A 23,362-nucleotide genomic window follows, 5' to 3' on the forward strand; every position below is an offset into this window, starting at 1 on the left:
AGTTTGCCTGTTTCGCTCTCTGCTTTCCTGTTTGTATTATGGATCTGTTCGTATTGGTGCTATGACTCTAGACTGTTCTAAAGATCCTGATTTTGGATTTGCCCCTAATAAAGCTCGCTCTTCTCAACGCTTGCGTCTACATCACTATCCTTCTGTGTTACATATGTTCACTAATGCTAGACTCTGATTCTCTTATAACCGTAAGATGTCTAACTTGCCCTTGTGTCTAGGTATGCATTAATCTTAACCCTTTCTTCTTTGATTCTTAACAGATATCTTGTTTTAAGTATATTCAGTTATTAGTGCATCCAGATGTTAATATGCTCTATGTTTTGACACAGTCATTCTATGGAACCACAGTTGCTGCTGTGTAGAGCAGGAGGAAGAGCAACCTAGCCATGATATGCAGATTTCTTGCATAATTTGTCCTAGTGACGGCAAGTTTAGCGAAGGGTAAACAAGAGGAAGGCAAGAACTGAACCTTGAGGGAGATCAAACATCAAAGTGATTGGCTGTAATCTATAACTGTGAATGGCGACAGCCCTTCCTGTCTCCTAGATATGACAGAAACCAGCTGAGTCCCATAGGAGAGATTTACACACCTTTCAATCGTTTTGATGTACATTTCATTGACTGTCTCACCTTTCTTGTTATTGACATTTATACAAATGTTACACTGATGATGTTGGGTTAGGGTTAGGGTAGGATTAGCATTAGGGTTAGGGTAGGATTAGGATTAGGGTTGGGTTAAGATTAGGGTTAGGTTTAATGTTGGGTTAGGGTAGGATTAGGGTTAGGGTTGGGTTAAAGTTAGGGTAGGATTAGGGATAGGTTTAGTGTTGGGTTAGGGTAGGATTGGGGTTAGGTCCATTGTATATATGAAAAAATAGATGTTTAAATCATAACATTCATTCCATGGGGTTCTAAAGTTACAAGACTGTTGATGGTCCAAAGGTGTTTATATATATATATATATATATATATATATATATATATATATATATATATATATATATATATATATATATATATATAAAAGCTTGCATGGTGTGGTGTCTTTATGCGCTGAAGATTATTAGTGACCAAAACAATTACTTTTTAAAGAGCTTTTATTGTTAAAGATTTTGCTCAAACTTCAATATTCTGCAAAAATAATCTTTCGATTCTAAAGCAAGATTTTCACCTATTTCTCTGGAACTACTTCTCATACTGATCCAAAGCAAAGAAAAGAGGACAAATAAGAATAGTGAGAATAGCAGGGAAGTGTGCTTAACAGCCCTGAACTCTTGAGCCAGGTTTGAAAATGACTTCTTATACGTCATCAAACCACACACACACACCCCGTGGGAGGGAAAGTCTAAGTAAGAATGCACAGTTTAGCCTGTGTAGAAATGCCCTTTTGCGCTCCTGGTAGCTGTCCTGTGGCGCTGAGCTGCAGGCCTCTCCTCTGATACCGCTGGCCATCACGGATTAACAGGGAACTCACCCAAAACAATGCGAAAGCTCTAACGACTACAGGCGAACATCAGTAGAAGAAATTACAGCCACATCTTTTTTTTCTCCACCTAGTCTACATCAGGTAAGTAAACTAATTGTTTTCCACGATTAGATCCGAGTTTTTGGATGTCTTTAGCCACCTGTAGAAGTCATAGCATTTTTACTCTGGCTGTCCCACACACTTGTTTAGTAGCGCGCAAATGCCTTAGCACATATAATGTGGTTTTTAAGAGCTGATTTACAAAGCTAACAGCTCGTGTAAAACTACAGATCATTTAAATGCATTTCGAGTTCAAATTACGTTTCTGTTAGTTGGCTTTACAGTCTGTTGAACATAGCCAGCTGTTGACACGTTGAGTCGGTTTCTCCCCAGACTGAATCTTTGTCTTTAGTCTCTAATTTGTGGCGCGTTCTGACGTCATGGTTGAAGGGTATGATTTCTACCGGAGCTGCACACCTGCACCAGCGCGGGGATGTTCCTGTTGCGGTGGAAACCGGGGATTTGGGAAGCGCGTGAAAATCCTACCTGAATAGCGCGCGAGTGTTGCCGCTACCAAATATACATTTTATTTGAAGACTGCAATCATATAATCACAGACCAACTAATTCGGGGTTTGGGCTGTCTCTCCGATGCAACGTAGTCTGCACTCTGAGAATATATTATTTCGTTGTAAAGAGCATTTTTGAAACGTAGTTATAGACAGCACTCTGTATGCTCTATGCATTGTTTCTGATAAATGTATTATCTGCCTGGACCTGTTACAGTCGAGGGCTGGTAACAGGTCTAACTGCTCTCCAAAACCCCAAAACATCAGTGTGGGCTGAAGCGCTTTTCTGTGGCCAGGCATGTGAGACTATGTACAGGGGGGGACGCAAAGGCAGATACAAACACGTGGCACATGGATGTGTCAATAACAGAACCAAACAATTTAGAAGTGTATCAGTATGTTTATGTATCAGTGACTCAATGTCACGTATGTATCACGTCTCAGTGTGTTTTTAAAGTGTGTTCAGAGTGAGTAAGTGTGTTTGTGAAGTGTGTTCAGATTGTGTTTGTGAGGTGTTTTCAGGGGGTGTGAATGTGTGATGTATATTGAGTGTGTGAGTGCCTGTGTGAAGTGTATTGAGAGTGTATGTTTATGGACTGTATTCAGATAGTGAGTTAGTGTGAATTGTGTTTAGTTTTTGTGAGTGTGAAGTGTGTTTAGTGTGCGTAGTGTATTTTTTGTTTTTAGTGTGTATGTGAGTGTGTGTATGAGAGAGTTTAAGATCATTCTGCTGCAATTACACCAAAAGGAGAGAACTACTCATTGCTGAGTATTGCAGTTCTGGGAAACTGTGATCACCATGGTGTTTGTTAAACAGCGCAGAAATGGCTCATTAACAAACACACATTTGCAGATGTTCTACGGAGTGGGTGTGTCTCATCTAAACAGTTCTCCTGTCTGGCTGTCTGAGTTTGGTTTGGTACAGTCCACACTGTTGAAATCACACCCTGTGATTTGATGTTCATATATTGTACTTCATAACAGAGACCGCAGAATGATGGAGTCAGGCACTGAACATTTAACAACAGCCTGAGACTCTCTGAGACTCTCCTCCCAGCTGGATACATCAGAGGCCATGGTGGCCATTCCAGAAAGAAATATAAAGCAAACATTGTGATAAAGTTATGACCCAAGTGTTGTTTTAAGTGGGACATTCTCACTTTATGTTCAACAGTTTATTTCTGTCACTTCTTTAATAATAGCAAACTATTCTACACTAATTAAATCACAGACACTAAATCTGTGACACTGTAGTGTCCTGGTGGTCTTGTGTTTTTGCTTTGAGTAAAATGAAACACACTGGAGAGGCACACTGATGCTTTTCTAATATTAAAGTTCAGTTCAATTTTCTATAGTGAGCTTTGATAGCTGGATAGCCTTTATTGATCATCTGAAATACAGAGGAGGAACCCACAATGATGTACTGTTATTCCTTTTTGTTTTCTGTATTTCTTTCTTCATTCTTTTTTTTCTGTAATGTGATGTTTCACTTTCTGTTGTCTCTTATAGTTCAAACGTCACTCTGCTCCATTGGCCATGACGACTGTTGCTATGACGATTCTGCTCCTATCTACTAGCAGCTTGCTACTGCATTGTTCAGCCCTCCCCTTCCAGCAGAGAGGATTTTGGGATTTTGGCAAGGACATTGATGTTAGAGACCTGATGATGACAATGATGAAGGACCAAGAAGAAGGGTCAGCATTTGAAGAGGTGTCTCCACCAGATCATCCCACGTGTCCTTTTGGCTGTGTGTGTCAGCTCCGAGTGGTCCAGTGTTCGGATCTCGGTGGGTAAGATAGAGCGAAGTGTGATGTGTAGGGGTGTCAAGAGAAGCAGACAGCAGGCTAACTCACCCTGCACACCCCAGCAGGTGCTGATTACGCCAGCATTCTGTGGGATGCGGCTCTCTCAGGTCCAAACCTCGTCACCCTCCTCCCTACACATTTCAACCAGAACGGCATGAAATGAGTGTCCAAAAAGTTTAAATCACGTCCGATGCTGAGCATTTAAAAGAGTCTGATGGATTAAAATCAAAAGCATTTAACTGACATTGGCCACCACATCAGACTTCTGGTAGACAGGGATGTTTGCACACAGTCCCTGTGGCCAGGCTCAGTATTGGCTACATAGCAGGTGTGTTGCGTGTGGTCAGACAACTGAGCGGCAGGTTATTTTGCGCTGCAGTGAATATGCCATAAACAATGATGTCTTTTTCACTGCAAATGATGAGCTTCAAAAGTCGTTATTGGAAAGTTATTGTTACCGTGGAAACACCAGCACATGACGTTTGTTATTAGATGGTGTCATATAATATGTGCATAAAATAAATTTCTCCCTCTTCTCTCTCTCTTTATAATCTTTGTCTGTCTTTCTCTCTTTCCCTCCATCTTTCTCTCTCTCACTGTCAATCTCTCCCTCTCGCTTTCCTTTTTCCTTCTCCATGATGTGCTACGTGGAGCGATGGTTGGGTTAAGGTTAGCCATGGTTGTTGGCTGCAGGGTAATTATATAGTGGAAATGGATCCCACATCACCACAGTGAAATATACACACACATACACACACATTAGTGCACACACACTTGCACATATGTAAATAAGCACACACACACACACACACACACACACACACATAGCCTAAAGAGAATTACCTAAAATTTCCCAAATTACTGCTTTCTGAAAAGTTTACAAGTGAACTTGAATAACCCAAACAGTATAAAAACTTTTCTAAATGACTAGGACTATTTTGATCTGTTTAAAAATGTTTTACTTGTTTTTAGTTTATTTGTGAAGAAAGAAATATTTCTGTCCCATACTGTCATTTAGCACAGAAAGCTCCCTCAGGTATATTTCAATGTTTGTTTGCATTTGTGTGGTTGTTTTGCAGGTTTGACTCATGTGCCATACGACATTCCCCCCGACACACTCTTACTGGACCTGCAGTGCAACATGATTACAGAAATCAGAGAGGGAGACTTCAAAGGCCTCACCAACCTTTATGTGAGTGTCCAGCTGAGGGTGGTGATAAAGGTGTAGAAACAGGTGTGGTTATAGCTGAGACAGGTGTGTTTATAGTTGAGACAGGTGTGGTAATAGCTGAGACAGGTGTAGTTATAGCAGAAACAGGTGTGGTAATAGTTGAGACAGGTGTGGTTATAGTTGAGACAGGTGTAGTTATAGTTGAGACAGGTGTAGTTGTAGCTGAAGCAGGTGTGTGTGTGTGTGTGCGTGTGTGTGTGCAGGCCCTGGTTTTGAGGAATAATCAGATCTCCAGAGTGCACCCACGTGCCTTCCTGCCATTGAAGCGCATGCAGAAGCTCTACATGTCCCATAACCAACTCACTTCCATCCCACGAAACCTGCCCGCTTCACTCGTGGAGCTGCGTATCCATGACAACCACATCCAAAAGGTGTTGGCAGGGACCTTCTCCGGGATGGGGAACATGCACGTGATTGGTGAGCCACTGGCCACTACGTGTGTGTATGTTTCTCTAAATTAACAAACTACTGTTATATCTCTACATGTTTAGTCTCTGTACAGACCCTATAATTCTATTGTGTCTCTGCTGTGTCTCTGTGGTTGTGGCTGTACTGTGACTGTGTTGTATCTGTGTCTCTGCTGTATCTGTCTCTGAGCTATTACTGTGTTATGTCTGTGTCTCTTCTGTGTCTATCTCTGTTCTGTAATTGTGTTGTGTCTGTGTCTCTGCTGTGGCTGTGTCTGTTACCGTATTGTGTCTGTGTCTCTGCTCTGCCTATCTCTGTGCTGTGACTGTTATGTCTGTGTCTCTGCTGTGTCTGCCTCTGTGCTGTGACTGTGTTGTGTCTGTGTCTCTGCTGTGTCTATCTCTGTGCTGTGACTGTTGTGTCTGTGCTGTGACTGTGTTGTGTCTGTGTCTCTGCTGTGTCTATCTCTGTGCTGTGACTGTTGTGTCTGTGCTGTGACTGTTGTCTGTGTCTCTGCTGTGTTTTTGCTGTGACTGTGGTGTCTGTGTCTCTGCTGTGTCTCTCTGTGCTGTGTCTGTCTCTGCTGTGTCTGTCTCTGTGCTGTGACTGTTGTGTCTGTGTCTCTGCTGTGTCTGTCTGTGTGACTGTGTTGTGTTGTCTGTGTCTGTGCTGTGACTGTGTTGTGTCTGTCTCTGTGCTGTGTCTGTCTCTGCTGTGTCTGTCTCTGTGCTGTGACTGTGTCTGTCTGTGTGACTGTGTTGTGTTGTATCTGTGTCTCTGCCGTGTCTCTGCTGTGACTGTTGCGTTTGTGCTGTGACTGTGTTGTCAGTGTCTCTGCTGTGTCTGTCTCTGTGCTGTGATTGTGTTGTGTCTGTGTCTCTGCTGTGCCTGTCTGTGTGACTGTCTTGTGTCTGTATCTCTGCTATGTCTGTCTGTGCAGTGATTGCGTTGTATCTGTGTTTCTGCTGTGTCTGTCTCTGAGCTGTTACTGTGTTATGTCTGTGTCTCTGCTCTGCCTATCTCTGCTGTGACTGTGTTGTGTCTGTGTCTCTGTTGTGACTGTGTTGTGTCTCCGCTGTGTCTGCCTCTGTGCTGTGACTGTGTTGTGTCTGTGTCTCTGCTGTGCCTGTCTGTGTCTGTGTGACTGTCTTGTGTCTGTATCTCTGCTATGTCTGTCTGTGCAGTGATTGCGTTGTGTCTGTGTTTCTGCTGTGTCTGTCTCTGAGCTGTTACTGTGTTGTGTCTGTGTCTCTGCTCTGCCTATCTCTGTGCTGTGACTGTGTTGTGTCTGTGTCTCTGTGCTGTCAGAGATGGGCCGTAACCCCTTACAGAACAGTGGCTTCGAGCCTGGAGCCTTTACTGGCCTTAAGCTGAACTATCTGCGCATCTCTGAGGCCAAACTCACTGGCGTGCCAAAAGGTAATAGGGGCCATATGTCACACAGATATGCAAATAAACTATTTTGCATTCCACAGCTTTACAGGGGTGTATTTTCACAGTGCCAAGTAACACATTTGGTTTGTCTACAGAAACTGTTAGGTCAGTTTATTCTATTACATTGTTCTGTGGTAAATGACTTTGTCTTCTCAGACTTGCCTGAGAGTCTTCACGAGCTCCATGTGGACCATAATCAAATACAGGCCATCGAACTTGAGGATCTCAGCCAATATAAGCATCTCCAAAGGTCAGACTGCACCCTCTGCTGGACACTTGCAGGATTAAAGAAATAAATGTCAATATATTAAAAATTCAGACTGTGTATACTGTAATACATTTTTAACATATTACAATTTAATTTGGGCTAATTTACTTCTGCTCTCCACAGAAAGATGTAGAAAATGTATCTTATAGTGTCAAATCAAATCTAATTTATTTATATAGCACTCTTTACAACAGATGTTGTCACAAAGCTGCTTTAAAAATGTCCAAGTCCAAGCCCCCAGTGAGCAAGGGCGACAGTGGCATGGACAAACTCCCTAATGTGTGTGTGTGTGTGTGTGTGTGTGTGTGTGTGTGTGTGTGTGTGTGTGTGTGTGTGTGTGTGTGTGTGTGTGTGTGTTTAGGCTTGGGCTCAGTTTTAACCATATTCGCCACATTGAACATGGTGTTTTGTCTTATCTGCCCAACCTGAGAGAGCTACACCTAGATAACAATCGTCTGTCCAGTGTGCCCTCGGGCCTACCTGAGAGTAAATATTTGCAGGTATGTGTGCTCATGATATGAGTTTGTGTGTGTGAGTGAGTATTTTTGTATGTGTGTATGATGTGAGTGTGTGTGTTTGTGAGTATTTTTGTATGTGTTTATGATGTGATTTCTACACGTGTGGGACACATTTTGTGACTGTGCTGGCTTTCTCTTCATCTTCAGGTGGTCTACCTGCACTCCAACAACATCAGCTCCATTGGGCTGGATGATTTCTGTCCTACAGGCTTTGGGATGAAGAGGGTTTTCTACAATGGCATCAGTCTCTTCAGTAACCCCATCCACTACTGGGAGGTTCAGCCAGCCACGTTCCGCTGTGTCAGTGAGAGGACGGCCGTGCAGTTTGGGAACTACAAGAAATAAATACACAAGCACGCACGCACGCACACACACACACACACACACACACATATATATGCACACCCACATATACGCGCACACACACACATACATGCCCAGTCTGCTGGAAGAAAAGGAGAAGTTATCATGTTTAACATGCAGATCAGCGAAGCAGAAGTGGGTTCAGCTCATACTTGATCAAATTCTTAATCACAATCAAGCATTTGTGCCATATTATTTCAAAACCTTTGTTTTCTAAATGATTTTTGGCTCAGAATCATTGTGTTTGTTTAATAGCATTTCAAATGCAATTTTTGGGATTTATTATGGTTTGGTTAAGGGTCACTGTTATGCCCTACACCTACAGATAAAAGCCACATACCTTTTATACACTAATTTAGATGCACACTAACGCTTCAATGTCAATAAATGACTAAGATTTTATAATGATGATGACATCGTACCAATTATTTTTTTAATGTTGAGATAATAAGTCTGTTCGTTTATCAAACACTCGCGCGTGCTGGGGGATAACCCTGTTGCAACATTTGAATAAACCAAAGGTTTCCTTGCCTTTTGCGTTTCGACTGGCATCTGGCTCAGGTATCTTATACTGCAGGTTTTACTAGATTCACCATGTGGACGTTTGTTTGGATTTGACTCCGCCCATAAGATTTATGTAAATGTGTCATCAAGGTTTTTACTCCTGCAATGGAAAACAGCATATACAATGGACGAAGTAAAGGTGGGTTCACAAAAACGCATTCAAATATAGTCATATATAACATACAGAATTAGCATTTAATTTTTAAAACACTATAAAGCAATGTTCCATGATGGAAAAACAAAGCTGACTGTGTATATTTCAGGTTATATTATTTACACAATTTATGCAGTTAAGATAGAACATCCCTAAATATCTCGCCATAAATGGTCTTAATATCATATTCAATATTTTCCGATTTTTTCCGATGTGTGTGTGTGTATCTATCTAGATAGATAGATAGATAGATAGATAGATAAAAATGCTTTAAAAGTTATTCAAATGTAGTGCATGTGGTCAAACTCGTTCCCAAAACCTGACCTTCATGATGTACAGGTTGCTGAGCTCTCAAACACTGCCCAGTTCGGTGACTTGATAGAATTCTCCTATGCTATTGGTTACTCTCATTGGGGCGTGTACAATGAATATGGATACATCATACATTTTGCTGTTGCAGGTAGGAATATAGACAAATATATAATGGCCTGTAAACCAACTACATTACAAAGCAAAATTTAGACACTGCAGTAAATTTTGTTCTAGTCTAATAGGCTATTGGCTGTATTTTATTATTAAAATGTAAACTTAAATACTTTTATATTTTTCTCTGCCCATATGCCCAGGGATTCGCGTCTTTGATATTGTGTCCATATTATTCATTTATTGCATTTATTTTATTTACCTTTTCATCTTTATTTCTTATTTATAACTAAGAGATTTATTTTATTTTCATTTTAGTATAGCATCTTATTTGTGAGAAAATAATTATAATTATTAGTATATACAAAAAGTATTATATTATATTACATTATATATTAAGATGTAGAAAACAAATACAGAGTCAATCCATCATTCTGTTTCTATTACTGGCTGTTTTGCTGGACATTCAGTATGTTAAGAGGAGTCATTGACTGGGTTAGGATTTAGGGTTAGGTTTTGCATTAGGGTTAACTCTAACCCTTCAGAAATCAAACACTGATCCTAATCTTGCATTTTTTTGCGTGTCACTACCCAAAATCACTGTCCTGTGCACATGGTGAAAGCTCTGAAAACTTTCTGCACTATTTTAAATCATTCCACTCACCCCAGATGAGTCACAACTCATGAGCATGGTCCGTGGCGACCTGCAGACAATTTTCCCTTTGTGTGGTGACCTTCTGCTTGGAGAGACCAAAATCCGTCGCCAGCGGCTCTTAGATGTCAATGTCCCCAAGGGAGCACAGGTAGCAACATACAGCACTCTTTCAGCCCTTCTGCCATAGAGGACATGAGGTGCCGTTGAGATGCTCTGCTTGACAAGCTTTTTTCTTACAAACTTCTCCCTGAACTGTGAACACTTTACCACATTTGTGCGCTATGGAATAGCAGTGTGCAATCAAGTAAGTTCAGAAGCCTCAGATGAGACATCAGACCTATGGCCTGTGCATGTGGTTCTAAGTCTGATTGATCTGTTTGCCTTTGTTTAAACCAGATCCCATGGAAACCCAAAAACAAGAAATGTGAAGAGGCAACCAAAGTGTTTGCAAATATTGTGTCTCAGTGCTCTTCACAATCGGAGACTATGGTAGAATAGTTGCGGCAAGAATATACAGAGTTCCAAGCCATTGGCGGATCTATACATTTTTCATATGCAAAATAATTAATAAATAATTTTGTTGATATTTGTTTTTAATTACAAGCTGGCAGTAATGGCAGCAATGTCAAATTTCTGTTACAAACCTGAAACAGCTTTTCAAATAATCTTCAAACCCTAAACCCTGCAAGGTAAACACTAAACCCTTCAAGGTAAACAATCAACCCAGCAAGGTAAACACTTCCCCTGCAGGGTAAACAGTAAGCCCCACAGGATGAACACTAAACCCTGCAGTGTTTGAGCCCTCCAAGATTTGACCCAATAGTTTAGCATTTACAATGTTCTTATGACGTTTACAAGTTTTCTCCACAGTTTCTTTTTATGGGACTCTATAGCCTATTTAGACCGGATAACTGTTGACAATATACATATAGTCTTTAGATGCTGTTTGTGGGCAGCATTTGCTAATAACTCGAGAGATTGTAACTGGAATGTGAATGGATATTTTCCAATAACACCAATAAAATTGCAAAGTTGCTACTTTGTCACTGACATCGGATGTGTCACGTCACTGAAATCACGTGAGACGGATGTGAGACGCCCGCAGTGTTCCTGTGTCCCCCGGATGCCCCCCACCCCTTCCGCTCACATATATCCCGGATGTTCCTTCATTTTACCAGAGAAACAGAAATGGACATGTTAGTTAGCTTTTGTAAATCGCTTAAATTATATACAAGCACGATAATTTTACACTTGTAGCAGTCGTGTGTTCACTAGTAGGGACTCACCTTCGTCGTCAAAGCGACTCTGAGGCAATGAATGATATCCAGTAGGTAAGGTGTGGTAAATATTTACAATTGTTAGCCACAATAGCTAACACTGCCTTCAAATACTAGAAGAACAGCTAGCTAGCTAGCTAAACTAAGGTAGCTTCGTGGTAATGTAGCTCAGCTAGCGTTAGCTCAACACAGTCGACGCCATTGAGTTGTAGGGAGATTGCATTACCCGTGTCTTCAGTTGTCAGTCACTGTTACTAATGGTATCTTAATGGCTCCAGTCGCTTAACTAGGTAGTTATATCCATTTAGCCTCACGTTTATGTTGGTTAGCTAACCTAGCGATAGCTAACTTGTACTAGCTTCTTGTATTACCTTGGCAGCTCCTTGGCTCTTCTGCTAGCAAACATTAGCTGGCTAGCTCATATAGCTTTGTTAGCTTCTGTGCCAGAGAGATATAATGACATTTGTCGTCTAGCTGAGTGAATCCGAAGTGTGTGCCAGTGTCAATTAATTGGCCAGACATCCAGATCTTGTGTTGTTCTCTCTGTCCTTCCCCAGTAGCCTGTACGCGTGTTTATCCGCGTCGGGCTGTAACCATCTGTAGATACTTTGCTAGCTAGATAGCTGGCTAATGTTTGACCAGAGATGAAGGTAAGCCTTCGACAGCGACAATCGAATTATCAAGAAATCATGTTATTTTTGAACTAAATGAGCCTCTGCCTATATTGTAGCTTTTATTATAGCTTACTAGGGCAAATACATTTTGACTTTACACTTATGTAACACATAAACAGCAATTAAGTCACCGATTTGGTAATAAACACGTATGTGCCGGTATGTTTTTCATAGTTACGACATGACTTTAAATAACACGTAGCCCTTCATTTGTGAGCAACAAAGCCCTCGACACATTTAGAAACCTAGCACTGTTAGGCAGTGGACAAACACATCTGCTAAGGCATTCATATCTCTCCTCAATTAGAGATGCTCTTCTATTTGTCAATGGAGTCATTTCCTAACAGTTTGCTATACAACTCCATTTAATAAGTTCAGTGTTGTCGCACGCCGTTACAAGTCTGTTCTGTGTTTTTGTTTGTTTTTCTTCACACAGAGCAAAGCTGGTGATAAAGTTTAAAGCCTGTGTGCACAGACCTGTCATCCAAACACTGATTTTCAGCTTCACATCAGTGACAGGAAATCCCACTAGCTCCTCTCCACCCTGCCATCTGCTTGGCGCAGAGTGATGACCTCACAGCGGCGTGGGCACGCTAACCCTCCCCTCCTTGCTGCACAGAACTCTTCCTTGAGCCAAGGCAGGCAGAACACGCCCCCTGACCCACTGGACTCCTCCTCACGCTCGCGACCTTCCCCTCCTAGGGGCGGGTGGGCAGGTGCTTCCCCAGCTACACCCACTCACGCTAGCTCCCTGCCACCTGCCCTGAGCCGAGCATCCTCTGCCTCCTGCAGTAGCTCCGCCTCCTCCAGGAGGACAGCATCAGGCCGTTCGGAGCCCTGGCCGGAGGAGGCGGTGGACGACGCCTACGGGCTGTACTCGCTGCATCGCATGTTCGACATTGTGGGAGCGCAGCTGACGCACCGGGACGTGCGAGTGCTTTCCTTCCTGTTCGTAGACGTCATTGACGAGTATGAGCGCGGAGGTATTCGGAATGGGCGGGATTTCCTGTTAGCCTTAGAGCGACAAGGACGGTGCGATGAGACAAACTTCCGGCATGTTCTCCAGCTACTGCGCATCATCACCAGGCATGACCTACTGCCTTATGTGACGTTGCGCAAGAGACAGACAGGTGAGACAATGCATTACCCAGAGTACTGCTCGAGTGAGATTAATGTTCTGCACATATGTCTAAACAAGTGTACCAAAGTTCCACAGTAATATTTATCACCAATTCAAACAGGATAAGAAATCTTGGTATAAATTATGGAGATGCAACTTGCTACTCAATTTACACACTGCTGTCACACACAAATTTGGGTGGCCTCAAGCACACATGCTGAATTAAATATTAATTTGCATTAATATTTAATACAATTTGTCTATTTAGGGCTATAGGAGACTTGGAAGAGTATATATGACGTCATTATATATTCTATGGTGGTAATGACAACCATGGGTTATTTTTTCATGACATGGTCTGTGCTAGCCTGCTTAACTTGGTTTGTGTGTGTGTGTGTGTGTGTGTGTGTGTGTGTGTGTGTGTGTGTGTGTGTGTGTGAGTGAGTGAGTGAGTGAGTGATTCCATTCTTTGGCCCATAGCTAGATCACCATTCACATTTATGGAATTTAGCTGATGCTTTTTTTAAAATTCAAAGCAATTTACGATTCTGTCTGAACAAAACTTGAGTAATTGAGGGTTAATGGTCTTGCTCTGGGGCCCAACAGTGGCAACTTGGCTAGTGATTACTAGTGAAGTACCTTATCCACTGAGATACCACTGCCATCATAATTATATTGTGTGTAAGTTGCAGAAGTAAGAAGTGTTTCTTGTGTTCTTCAGTGTGTCCAGATCCAGTGGATAAGTATTTGGAGGAAACGTCTGTACGTTACATTTCCCCCAGAGGAGGCGGGGCAGAGAACCAGCAGGCCACTCCCCACAGGCGAGCAGGTGTGTGCCACTGTCTTTCAGCCAAGTCATTTGTTTTGAAATAAAGTTTTGAGCCAAATGTTTGATTTTACAGTTTTATTTATATGTACAAACATTTTTTTTTCAACATGTATCAAATAGCAAATCAAACTGTACAGATCCTGAAAATGCGTGTATCGTTACAGCCTTACAGACCTGCAGCTTTTCTTAAGTGCTGCTTATCTGTTCTGCAGTGTTGCTGTGTGTGCGTGTGCAGTCACTGCAGTTTTCTCTTTAGGTTTCAGTCAGGCACTGAGTTGTCCTTCTGTGTCTCAGGACCCCAGCCTGTGATCTGCTGTCCGCCGCCAGAGCCCCGGGTGTGCCCACCCCGGGCCAAACCAGCACCTCCCACTCCCAGCCGGAGGAGGAAGAGGGCTCATAGTGCAGTGGACTGCAGAGAAAAACAGACCTGTGGTACATGCGCACGCACACGCACACACACACACACACACACACACACACCGAGCCTCTTTTTCGTTAGCATGCTGCTGTGTTGAACAGCTGTTCAGCTGATGTTCTGCATCTGCAATGTTTGGAAGGAGGCCAGGCGGCCAGGAAAGGACCACGGGTGTTAAACTCTAGTCTCACACTCCATTCATTCTGCTTTCATAGTGGTTCTGTGAATGTCCTCACACATGGCTGTTGGAAACTAGTGTCCTGCGGTCCTTGTGTGCCCTCTGACTCTACGCCCTGTTACAATCTTCACCATAACCTAACTATGCTTCAGTCAAGCAACTGCAGGAGTAATACTGTGGAATATTTCAGTTGAGTGGTTGTCAAATACAATGTGCTTTAGCCATTCAAACATGCAAATTCTGATTTTGTAAAAATGACAGCTCATCATTTCATTTTAATAGTTGATTTCCTCTACTACTAAATGTAGATTTTTGAATTCATTTTCGTGACTTCAACTGGCTTAGACAGTGATGTCATTTCTGTGACACAGAGGTCCTGTGTAGTAATGGGCATCTCCTAAATCTTCTTCATAGACATCCGTCTTCGAGTGCGAGCGGAGTACTGTCAGCATGACTCTGCTCTGCAGGGCAACGTCTTCTCCAACAAGCAAGAGGCGCTCGAGAGGCAGTTTGAGCGCTTCAACCAAGCGAACACCATTCTGAAGTCACGTGACCTCGGCTCCATAATCTGCGACATCAAGTTCTCAGAGCTGACCTACCTGGACGCATTCTGGCGGGACTACATAAATGGCTCGCTGCTGGAGGCCTTGAAGGGCGTCTTCATCACAGACTCGCTCAAACAGGCTGTGGGCCACGAGGCCATTAAACTACTCGTGAATGTGGACGAGGAAGACTACCAGGCCGGCAGGAGGAAGCTTTTGAGGAACCTGGTGGCTGGAGGGGCGGGGTCAGCAAGCCGGGAGGTGGGGTCATCTTAATGGAGGTGGAACAGGCTGGAGGTGGGGACAGAATCTTGAGTGACAGGTTAATGAACAGAGGAAGGAGCGGGACTGACCAGTGGAGCAGCTGGAATAAGGAGGAGACTGCCGAGTTTGGCCTAAAGTAACACGAGGTGGTGGGGGGGGGGTGCAGTAATCTGGCTACAGAAAAGGATTAAAGTGTTCTTTAATATAGGAAGTACAGGATGAAGAAGGCATTGAATTTCTTTTGGGATATTTTCATTGGACAAGAAACACTAATGGTTTCTTTTAAAACTCAAATTACCACAAATTAGTTTTTTTTGCGTGTGTGTGTGTGTGTGTGTGTGTGTGTGTGTGTGTGTGTGTGTGTGTGTTTGTTTTTTAAAAAAAATTCAAGTACTGTTGCACAAACATTTGTTCTCATGACTGTGAATCTGTTAGCGTTTGTGAAGCGAGAGAAGGTCGGACATGTCCAGGTTTGTCTCCTCCAGCAGTGGGCTTGCCTACAGACTGGAGCAAAAGGTGCAGCAACTTGCTTGGAACATCTCTCTGATCAGTGTTATATTTATAATCTAATTAAACATGCACGACGACTTCATCTTGACAGGCTTAAGTATTCTAGAAAAGAGAAAATGCTTAGCCCTGTAGACATGTTGCAGTTTGACTCTGTACAAGTGTGTATGGTCCTCATGCCAGTGCCACAGCTTGCTTGGAGCTCACTCCCCAGTTTCCTTTACGTGAGTTTATTTTGTCCATATAGGTACATTGTCCATACATAAAATGTGTGTTAAAAATGTGTGAAAATTTGAACAAAAGGTTACAGAACTGGTAGAGAATTTTGGAACGTGCAAAAGTTGACAAATGAACATTTTTATTCTTGGTTGAATGTTGAAACATGCACAATTTGTCATGAGGCTGCACATCCATTTGAATGGACTCCTTTGAATTATCCCTTAAAAGGACAGATTTAGCATGTTATCTTTCAACCAAAATCTAAGACCACTTCTAAAAATGTGGAAGGCATAAACTGCAAAAGTGATCATTGTGATGCAATTCTGGTTTTGGACAAAACTAAATGCTTTTTCTTTTTCTCTAAATTGGTTTGCTAATAAGGCAGAAGCAGAGCTGGTGTCAGGTTTTGGACTCTGGATAATGCTACACAGGCATGTAGGGCATGATTTCCACAGAATGAACAGCATATAGCCAGAGTATGGGTGTGACATCATGGTTTGCAAGGATAATTTTCTCCAGTGTCAGACACGGGTCAATAGGTTTCCTGCTATTCGGTGTGAGGTTTTTGGATCTTTGCTTTAAATGTGCATGCCGTTAATGGGTTGCGTCTTGCTGCAGCGGGGCAGCGCTCTGCCCTTCATCTTTCTGAAGTGTTACAGTGCTCCCATTCCTTTAGGGGATTAGAAGCCCTCTGTTTAGGAGAATTTGTCAGGTTTCAGTACTCTGAAAACAGGGTTTCACTTTGAATGATTTCATGCATTAGAAATAGCCTTCTGATTTAAGGACCAGCTGACAGAATGTTCCCCTGGGAAGGATGGAAATCTCCTCATTCTTAGTCCAGGTGAAGGGACACTCCTGTCTAACCTTCTAACACTACTGATCAGAGTGTTTTTCAGTGAGTTAGCAGATGCCCAGACAGCCTCAAGTTATCAGATTTACTTTAGAACACTTCAGAAAATATCTGTAAAATACCAAAGCCTATCTCAAATACTAATCCAAACTCCTTTCTCTCACTTTACCTTTTACCTGCACTCACTGTCTCTTGCTCTCCCCAGTTTGCCCATGTAAGGTTAAGTTGTGAATTGGGGAAATGGTGTTTGTATCTGATTTGAAAGACATTGAGACACATTCATAGTGGTCACCCATGGGTCAGTGTAGGCTACTGCTGTCATTATTATGAAGGCAGAAAAAAAGATTTTTCTTGTAAGGTTTTCCTAATGGAATTATACAAAGTTACAAAATTGGTATCTATTATATAGGTTATATGTTCTGTTGGTTGTGTTTTGAGTGTTTGTCCATAAAACTTGCATGTATATGACTTCGAACCCTGCAAACATCACAGTGAAAATAAGCTGTGTTCAGTAGAGTTAAAATCTTATCAACCTTTCTAACCTTTTTTTCTACTTTGGTTTTCATAGAGAAGGCGAATGAGAGTGCTACTTTTGGAAAGATGGCATTCTCCAGATCAGCAGAGCAGATGAAGTTAGAGCACTTTGTTTTGTACTCGAGTATTTCACCTCCTGGAAGCCTAGTCGGTTGTATACATCATTCTGAAATGTAGGAGAAATAAAGCAGCGTCTGCAAAGTGTTGCATTATTATGACAATTTGATTTATGACTCATTTTATTTGTTCACCATGGCGGCGATTGTGTTAAGTGAAACATTTACATCAATAAAAGTTGGCAGATTCATTCAGTGTACAAATCAATAAAACAAATAACTAAAATCAGTGAATCGTCATGTCTTTTTTTTTGAATGTCATTTGGGAAAAACATTTTTAACAATTTAAGTTTCACTGATGATAATTTGTTTTATAGCATGATTTACAGCAGAGAAAGACATTGTAAATGGTTATACCCATCATCTTTTTCTAGAGGCAAACTAGCCCACTGCATGGTAAAACAGTGACGATATGTCCTGAGATTATAATTGAAAGAAAGTCCTGCTCTTACTGCTGTTGGACATTCCTTTTTCCCAGCAGTTTGAGCAAGACCCTGCAGGTCATGGTGAAGAACACAGGGCTGTAAGCACAGCTGGCACCAGTGTCAATACAGCTACTGCACTAGCTGTACCAGGGCAGCTTGTAGGACTCTGTTCGCCTGTTCAAGCAGATGTTAGCACTGTCCGTCAGTTTCAGTGGCATGTTGTGATGCATTTGGGACATTCTATGCATGTTCTCCCTGTAGGGAGAATGCTGTAACATCCAATGCTGTAACCTCCACCGCTTCAGTCACACCCCTGGTTTGCAGATGAAGCATATTGTCAAACTGGATGAACACCCGCAGTATCCCTAGCATGGGAACGCCATGGTAGATGGCCTCAAAGATAACATTACTACCCCTATGTGTGACCTTAATTTTTGGATTGCCCAGAAGGTCGTTGTAAGGTAGCCAGTTAATTATCAGTGTGTTGCCCTGTGTGTCTCCACAACACCTTCTGTGGCAAACGAGCAAAAGCAGAGGCCATGACCTCAGAAAGTTCTGGTCCCAGACTCCTAAGTAGACCGTCAAGAGACATCACCACTGCACCATGTTCCCTGAACTCTGCACAAATCTCTCTAGCTTAGCCCTCATCTAGACCACACTTTGCATTGTAGGTTGAGCGAACTCAGAAACGAAATCAACCCGCATGAGCCATAGGTCAGCCATCTGGGTAAGCGAGTAAACACTGGAATTTGGATCTATAAACTCACTGATGATGCCCTGATAAACAGTAATAATGTGTTCAATGTATTGGTCAATACTGTACTGCCAGTTCTGTAACATGGGAACATGGTAAGGGCAGTGGTAAAGGTACTGGATTAGTAATCAGAAGGTTTCCAGTTCAAGCCCCACCACTGCCAGGTTGCTACTGTTGGGCTCCTTAACCCTCAATTGCTGAAGTTGTAAGTTGCTTTGGATAAAAGCATCAGGTAAATGTAAATGACCCAGTTACAGGGGAAATAAGAAAGGTGAGGTAGCAAAGTGTCCCTCCTGGTTTGTTATCCAGTGAATGCTGAACACCAGTGGTAGCCCCAAGTATGCTCCCAACACAACCATAATCAGTCAGAATTGAGTTGTGATTGGTATCTGAGTTTCTTTAGTAATCTTTTATCCTCCAAAATCATCCTCACCATCAAGGCAGTCTCCGTGTGTGCCCCTTTCAACATGTTACTGATCCCTTGCTGGAGGGCAATGAAGGACAGAATGGATCCTTTCCCATTCATATGTCACATGTTCCTCCTCAGGAAGTCTGCCATCATTTCAGGATGGAGGTGGTTGCCATCAGTAACTTGGGACAGTCAGTAGGTGTTGTGAGCAGTACTTACACAGACATGCAGAATGGTGGAGGAGCAAACCACATTCAGCTCATGACCTCTCCGGTGGAGCTCTTGAAGCGCAGTGTTCATGTTGAGCCAATGTCTGCCATCCACTGAGGTCACCAGAATCCTGCCTACACTGGTGAGTTGAGCATAGGTCCACAAGGGGGCAGTAAGGAGTTGACACACTGAGGTATGGAAATGCATTGCCTAGAAATGAAGGTAGGTTATTTAAATGTGTTAAATGACTCTTTGGTGCTTTGTGCGATTTTGATGATCATGCATAAGTATATGGGTAATGTCTGCTTGCTTATTGTGCATGTTGTATGACTAACTCATTGAGTTAGTTATGAAAACCCTGCCATCGGTAGTTTGGATTCTGCAGTTTCCTTTAATAACTATGAGACCAAATCAGTTCTATTGCAAACAGCAGAGTAGCTTTTATGAATATAAGTGAATTTCAGTGAATGACAACTAATCTGATTAGGAAAGCCATGTGCTGCTGGCTTACTAAGATCAGGGCTCTTACACATGGTTTCAAAAATAAAACAATACCACAAAAGACATTTTGTAAATTAGAATTGCTGTCAGAAACAGAGAGAACTGTTTAGGAAAGATGAATAATGGTTTTCAAAAGTAATTGGGGGAAAAAAAAGACAAAATACGTAACTTGTTATTTAACTAATCATGGTGATTTAACAGTATGAAAAATAGTAACCAACTTGAAGAGTAAATTAAATCAAAGATATTCTACTCTCACTGCAAAATATGCAAAGATGTAATAGGACCCTAGATCAGTGCTCAGTTCAAATAACATTTGCCAGACAGACTTTGTCCTTTCTGCAGTCAGTGATCACAGTACATTAAGGTTATACTCACCCTGTTGGGCAAAATTTGCTGTATTTCTGTGTCTATCTTAAATACAAGAAAATGAAGGTGAGCTACCTGTAGACATATATGGCTTGTTGACAGTGGATCTGAAATATGAGTAAGCGAAATATGAGTAAGCGTTGCAAACAGCTGTGCACTGTGTGATTTCACTGAGGGACTTCTTGATCTGCAAGCTGTGAACTGGCTGTCAACTTGCAAAAAACAGATTAAAGATGGAAAGACCCAGTGACAGATTAAAGGTATGGCTATGCTGTTTTTTGATTAAACGAATAAATATTGAACTTTTCAACAACCTCCCAACCAACACAAACTTGCGTGCTGCATGCTTACAGTTCTGTTCTTTGCAAATACAGATTATGCCAAATGATTAGGAATATTATATTCCAAACTTCTCAGACTCACAGTCCAATTTTAATACGAAGTCACTGAGATGCCAAAACTGGCCATTCTTTTTCTTTTTGTTGGTTGTTACTGTGTATTCTAGTGAATATGTTAAAGGAAACTCTCATTTCTTATTTAAGAGTAAAAATCCAATCACACCCATGTTATTTTTTTCCATTATTGGTTTATTTTAATAACAACCCAGCAGCTTGTCTTACATTTTGGAAACAATGACAGGGTCATTATTTTAAACACTACTCTGTAAAAGTGACTTTCTGAATGATATAAAGGGTTAAAGTTAAGGTTAGGCTGTCCCTTTTCCATAACCCACATGATAATAAATTATAAGAGCGCATCGGGTAGTGCTTATCATTTTTAACCGTTATTAAAGAGGCCTATTGTGCTAATAAATGTGTAAATACATTGCAGTTACATCCTCCCTCTCCTTTCTTTTTAAACTGACCTGAAATGTATCTAGCCAGCTAGCGTAAGTATTTACGCACAAGTACTCCGACAAGTATTTAGGTACTTTAATAAAAAAAAAATTCAACATTGGCTAGTTTGAAAGCGAAACAATTACTGAGAGTGGCCCCAGCGTGCATGGGGCTCGCGCCCTGTATGGAACATACTGTCTCGCGACAACATTCAAACGATAACGATCCAGATTTAACTGACAGAAGTAAGATAATTATACTCTAAAAGCTAGTTAGCAGTTATTTAAGTACATAACTGCAACGGAAGTACCCCAAATAAAACACACACCTAAAAGATGTCTTAAAGTTACAGTTAGCTAGGATTTTGTGGGAAAGGCTATAAGGGCAGATGAAGTCCATCTGTTTTTAAAAACATTCAACTGTTATGGCTTTATATGTGGTTACTACAGACATAGTTGCTTGACCCTGTTAATCCTTAAAGACTCGTATCTGAAATCCCATGCTATGAAACTCAAAGAATAAGTATGACAACATTCTGTAGGTCACCAAGTAAGACAGGCAGCGCAAGGTCATAGGTTCAGTTTCCAGGGAGCACATGTACAATCATACAAATAAATGCATACATCGATCTGGATAAGAGCGTCTGCTGAATACTGTAAAGGTAAATGCATTCTCTGTACAGATACAATAATGTTTCATAAGAAAAATAAGGTTTTATAGCTAATATTAAATAAAGAGGCATAGATTGACTGCTTGTTTGACTGGAGTGCTTAAAATAAATTGATGTATTGTGAACCAATGCAACCCAGTAGTTTGCGTCTTTCGATGTAAAGCAGTAGTGTTGCCGTTACGCCACTGTGACCGAACTCCCACAGAAGGTAACGAGAGTAGTGTAGCCTGTCGGTAAAGTCCGTTACGCTAACGAAAAATGTTCAACCGATAAACTCGCTATGGTTAGTCCTCTAATGAAATGCGTGTTCGACAGCAAACACTACCGATATAGTTAAAAGTTACATTTTATCTTGTTTCCAATGATGTGTTTCTGTTCGTTATTTTGGCCAGTAGAAGGCCATGTGCAGTCTATCAGGGTAGTTTCCTAATGAGATTGATTCGCTCTTTTCCGTAAACAACATTTTTACATTAATGTTTAAAAGAAAACTTTTCTTCAAACTAGATAGTACATGAAGAAAGCTGCGATATTTTGGGGCTGGTTCCTCTCTATTGTAACGATTTGCCTTAGGAATAGGCGAGAGGCAGAATGCACGCGCAGGGAGGCGGTTCATTACATGAGGGAAACAATCACGCAGAGCAAAACCAACAGAGGCAAAGTAACACATGAACGAGGCAAATGACAAGGCAAGGGTGACGACAATAATAATAATAGCAGGCGTAATACTAACACGGCAGACAAACCAGACTTACCGAAATAACCGACAAGCTAGGAGACGAAACAAATAACCAGGACAATTAGGCAGTAAACAGATTCAGGTGTACATAGGAACAGGGAGCTCCAAAGCACGGACCGGAACGAAGGAGCAGACGAGGGGCGGCGAAAACGAAACCAAGGAACAGAGCAGGGACGCAAAGGAAAACAGATACGACCGGGAAACCACGGAAACAGGGACGCCAGGAGGGCAGCCAGCCATTCCTGACATTTCTGTAGACTGGAACTGTAACACATGGATAAGAGGTCATGGACTGTCTCAGACACTTTTTGTATGGAGTTACCATTGGCAATTTCAGCAGTCAACATTGACAGTTTTACATAGTGGAACTTGATAAATATCAACTACTCATATATGAAATATAATTTAAGGATTAGTCCAATACAGCACCTTACCTGAACATTTCGTTACTGGTGGCAGAGAAACGAACCTGTTATGTTTTCTGGTGGAGTTTAGCTTGTCACCAGAAGGGGGCATCAAATGCATAGGAATGCAAAAACGAATAGAACATTGTAAGTTATATTCCCATTGGTCACACAGCAGTATGTCAAAAAATAAGATACTGGGCCCTGTGTTGCTCTTTGTTGAACAAGTCTTACAGTAATGTGTTCCTGAATAGGACTACCGTTTCCGTGACAGATGTTACACATGAAGAATGATGGTTTATTGAAGCAACTAACATGGAGCAGACACCAGGAGCCTACTCTGTATAATTAATGCTTAGTGTTGTGCATGTAAGAGTGTCATCATGATCTTCATCATCTACAGAATGTCGTCATCATCATCACCTTCTTCTTCTTCTTCTTCTTCTTCTTCTTCTTCTTCTTCTTCTTCTTCTTCTTCTTCCTTCCTTCCTGTCTTGTAAATAATGCTCCAAGCCTATCAGCAAACGAACCCTTCCTCATGCTTGCTTACTTTGGTCTTATTTGCTTTTTTCATCGTTTATTATGATCGCGTTGGCATGCGAGAGGAGGCGGTTGCGGACGTTGACGGAGAGCGATGGAGTGAGAGATGGGGGTG

General features: G+C 41.8%; 4 protein-coding genes and 2 long non-coding RNA genes across 12 annotated transcripts; 3 read left to right on the plus strand and 3 right to left on the minus strand.

Moving 5' to 3' along the window:
* The first annotated feature begins 1,091 nt into the window (after nucleotides 1–1,091).
* bgna (biglycan a) lies at nucleotides 1,092–8,595 on the plus strand. 2 transcript variants are annotated; one of them, XM_035522067.2, is made up of 8 exons: nucleotides 1,092–1,579; nucleotides 3,555–3,831; nucleotides 4,930–5,042; nucleotides 5,285–5,498; nucleotides 6,798–6,908; nucleotides 7,080–7,173; nucleotides 7,553–7,691; nucleotides 7,857–8,595. In XM_035522067.2, exons 2-8 carry the CDS (start codon nucleotides 3,582–3,584, stop codon nucleotides 8,052–8,054), a joined length of 1,119 nt encoding a protein of 372 aa, XP_035377960.1. In that variant the 5' UTR covers nucleotides 1,092–1,579; nucleotides 3,555–3,581; the 3' UTR covers nucleotides 8,055–8,595. The 2 variants fall into 2 exon arrangements, with proteins under 2 accessions (XP_035377960.1, XP_026881683.1); XM_027025882.3 differs by lacking the exon at nucleotides 1,092–1,579 and having other exon boundaries at nucleotides 3,247–3,831; nucleotides 7,857–8,594.
* On the minus strand, nucleotides 3,573–8,005 carry LOC145653765 (uncharacterized). Of its 2 annotated transcripts, XR_014119962.1 has the most exons (4): nucleotides 7,866–8,005; nucleotides 7,086–7,198; nucleotides 3,899–3,981; nucleotides 3,573–3,704 (listed from the first exon to the last, which is right to left on the minus strand). It is a non-coding gene; the product is annotated as an uncharacterized LOC145653765 (long non-coding RNA). The 2 variants fall into 2 exon arrangements; XR_014119961.1 differs by lacking the exon at nucleotides 3,573–3,704 and having other exon boundaries at nucleotides 3,826–3,981.
* Nucleotides 8,010–10,013, minus strand: LOC145653764 (uncharacterized). Its single transcript, XR_014119960.1, has 3 exons — nucleotides 9,878–10,013; nucleotides 8,604–8,736; nucleotides 8,010–8,151 (listed from the first exon to the last, which is right to left on the minus strand). It is a non-coding gene; the product is annotated as an uncharacterized LOC145653764 (long non-coding RNA).
* Nucleotides 8,759–10,941, plus strand: LOC113587280 (phospholipase A and acyltransferase 4). Its single transcript, XM_081707901.1, is given in 5 exon segments — nucleotides 8,759–9,250; nucleotides 9,883–10,014; nucleotides 10,017–10,107; nucleotides 10,109–10,172; nucleotides 10,265–10,941. Coding segments are annotated over 5 exon segments (555 nt in total). The 5' UTR covers nucleotides 8,759–9,084; the 3' UTR covers nucleotides 10,367–10,941.
* A 69-nt stretch (nucleotides 10,942–11,010) lies between these two features.
* dedd (death effector domain containing) lies at nucleotides 11,011–17,622 on the plus strand. Of its 5 annotated transcripts, none has more exons than XM_081707379.1 (6): nucleotides 11,011–11,199; nucleotides 11,703–11,795; nucleotides 12,256–12,949; nucleotides 13,661–13,768; nucleotides 14,063–14,200; nucleotides 14,776–17,622. In XM_081707379.1, the coding sequence occupies exons 3-6, from the start codon at nucleotides 12,388–12,390 to the stop codon at nucleotides 15,177–15,179; spliced, it is 1,212 nt and encodes a 403-aa protein (XP_081563505.1). In that variant the 5' UTR covers nucleotides 11,011–11,199; nucleotides 11,703–11,795; nucleotides 12,256–12,387; the 3' UTR covers nucleotides 15,180–17,622. The 5 variants fall into 5 exon arrangements, with proteins under 5 accessions (XP_081563505.1, XP_081563504.1, XP_081563506.1 ...); XM_081707378.1 differs by having other exon boundaries at nucleotides 11,706–11,795; XM_081707380.1 differs by lacking the exon at nucleotides 11,703–11,795 and having other exon boundaries at nucleotides 11,011–11,204.
* Nucleotides 17,623–17,755: 133 nt separating this feature from the next.
* Nucleotides 17,756–23,180, minus strand: LOC113587293 (UDP-glucuronosyltransferase 2B31). The gene is given in 6 exon segments (XM_081708006.1): nucleotides 17,756–18,091; nucleotides 18,093–18,305; nucleotides 18,307–18,427; nucleotides 18,430–18,694; nucleotides 19,201–19,401; nucleotides 22,320–23,180. Coding segments are annotated over 5 exon segments (1,047 nt in total). The 5' UTR covers nucleotides 19,399–19,401; nucleotides 22,320–23,180; the 3' UTR covers nucleotides 17,756–17,841.
* Nucleotides 23,181–23,362: the final 182 nt, after the last annotated feature.

Source organism: Electrophorus electricus, chromosome 25 (assembly GCF_041902795.1).
Source record: "Electrophorus electricus isolate QZ-2024a chromosome 25, ASM4190279v1, whole genome shotgun sequence".
In the NCBI taxonomy this organism is placed as follows: Eukaryota; Metazoa; Chordata; class Actinopteri; order Gymnotiformes; family Gymnotidae; genus Electrophorus; species Electrophorus electricus.

What these genes read in the sequence shown, in the direction of transcription:
- bgna (XM_035522067.2), top strand. Translation starts at nt 3,582, where the DNA reads ATGACGACTGTTGCTATGACGATTCTGCTCCTATCTACTAGCAGCTTG. An exon ending in GGGGAACATGCACGTGATTG is followed by an intron (nt 5,499 to 6,797) that starts GTGAGCCACTGG and finishes CTGTGCTGTCAG; the next exon opens with AGATGGGCCGTAACCCCTTA. An exon ending in CTGAGAGTAAATATTTGCAG is followed by an intron (nt 7,692 to 7,856) that starts GTATGTGTGCTC and finishes CTTCATCTTCAG; the next exon opens with GTGGTCTACCTGCACTCCAA.
- dedd (XM_081707380.1), top strand. Translation starts at nt 12,388, where the DNA reads ATGACCTCACAGCGGCGTGGGCACGCTAACCCTCCCCTCCTTGCTGCA. An exon ending in GTTGCGCAAGAGACAGACAG is followed by an intron (nt 12,950 to 13,660) that starts GTGAGACAATGC and finishes TGTGTTCTTCAG; the next exon opens with TGTGTCCAGATCCAGTGGAT. An exon ending in CACTCCCCACAGGCGAGCAG is followed by an intron (nt 13,769 to 14,062) that starts GTGTGTGCCACT and finishes TCTGTGTCTCAG; the next exon opens with GACCCCAGCCTGTGATCTGC.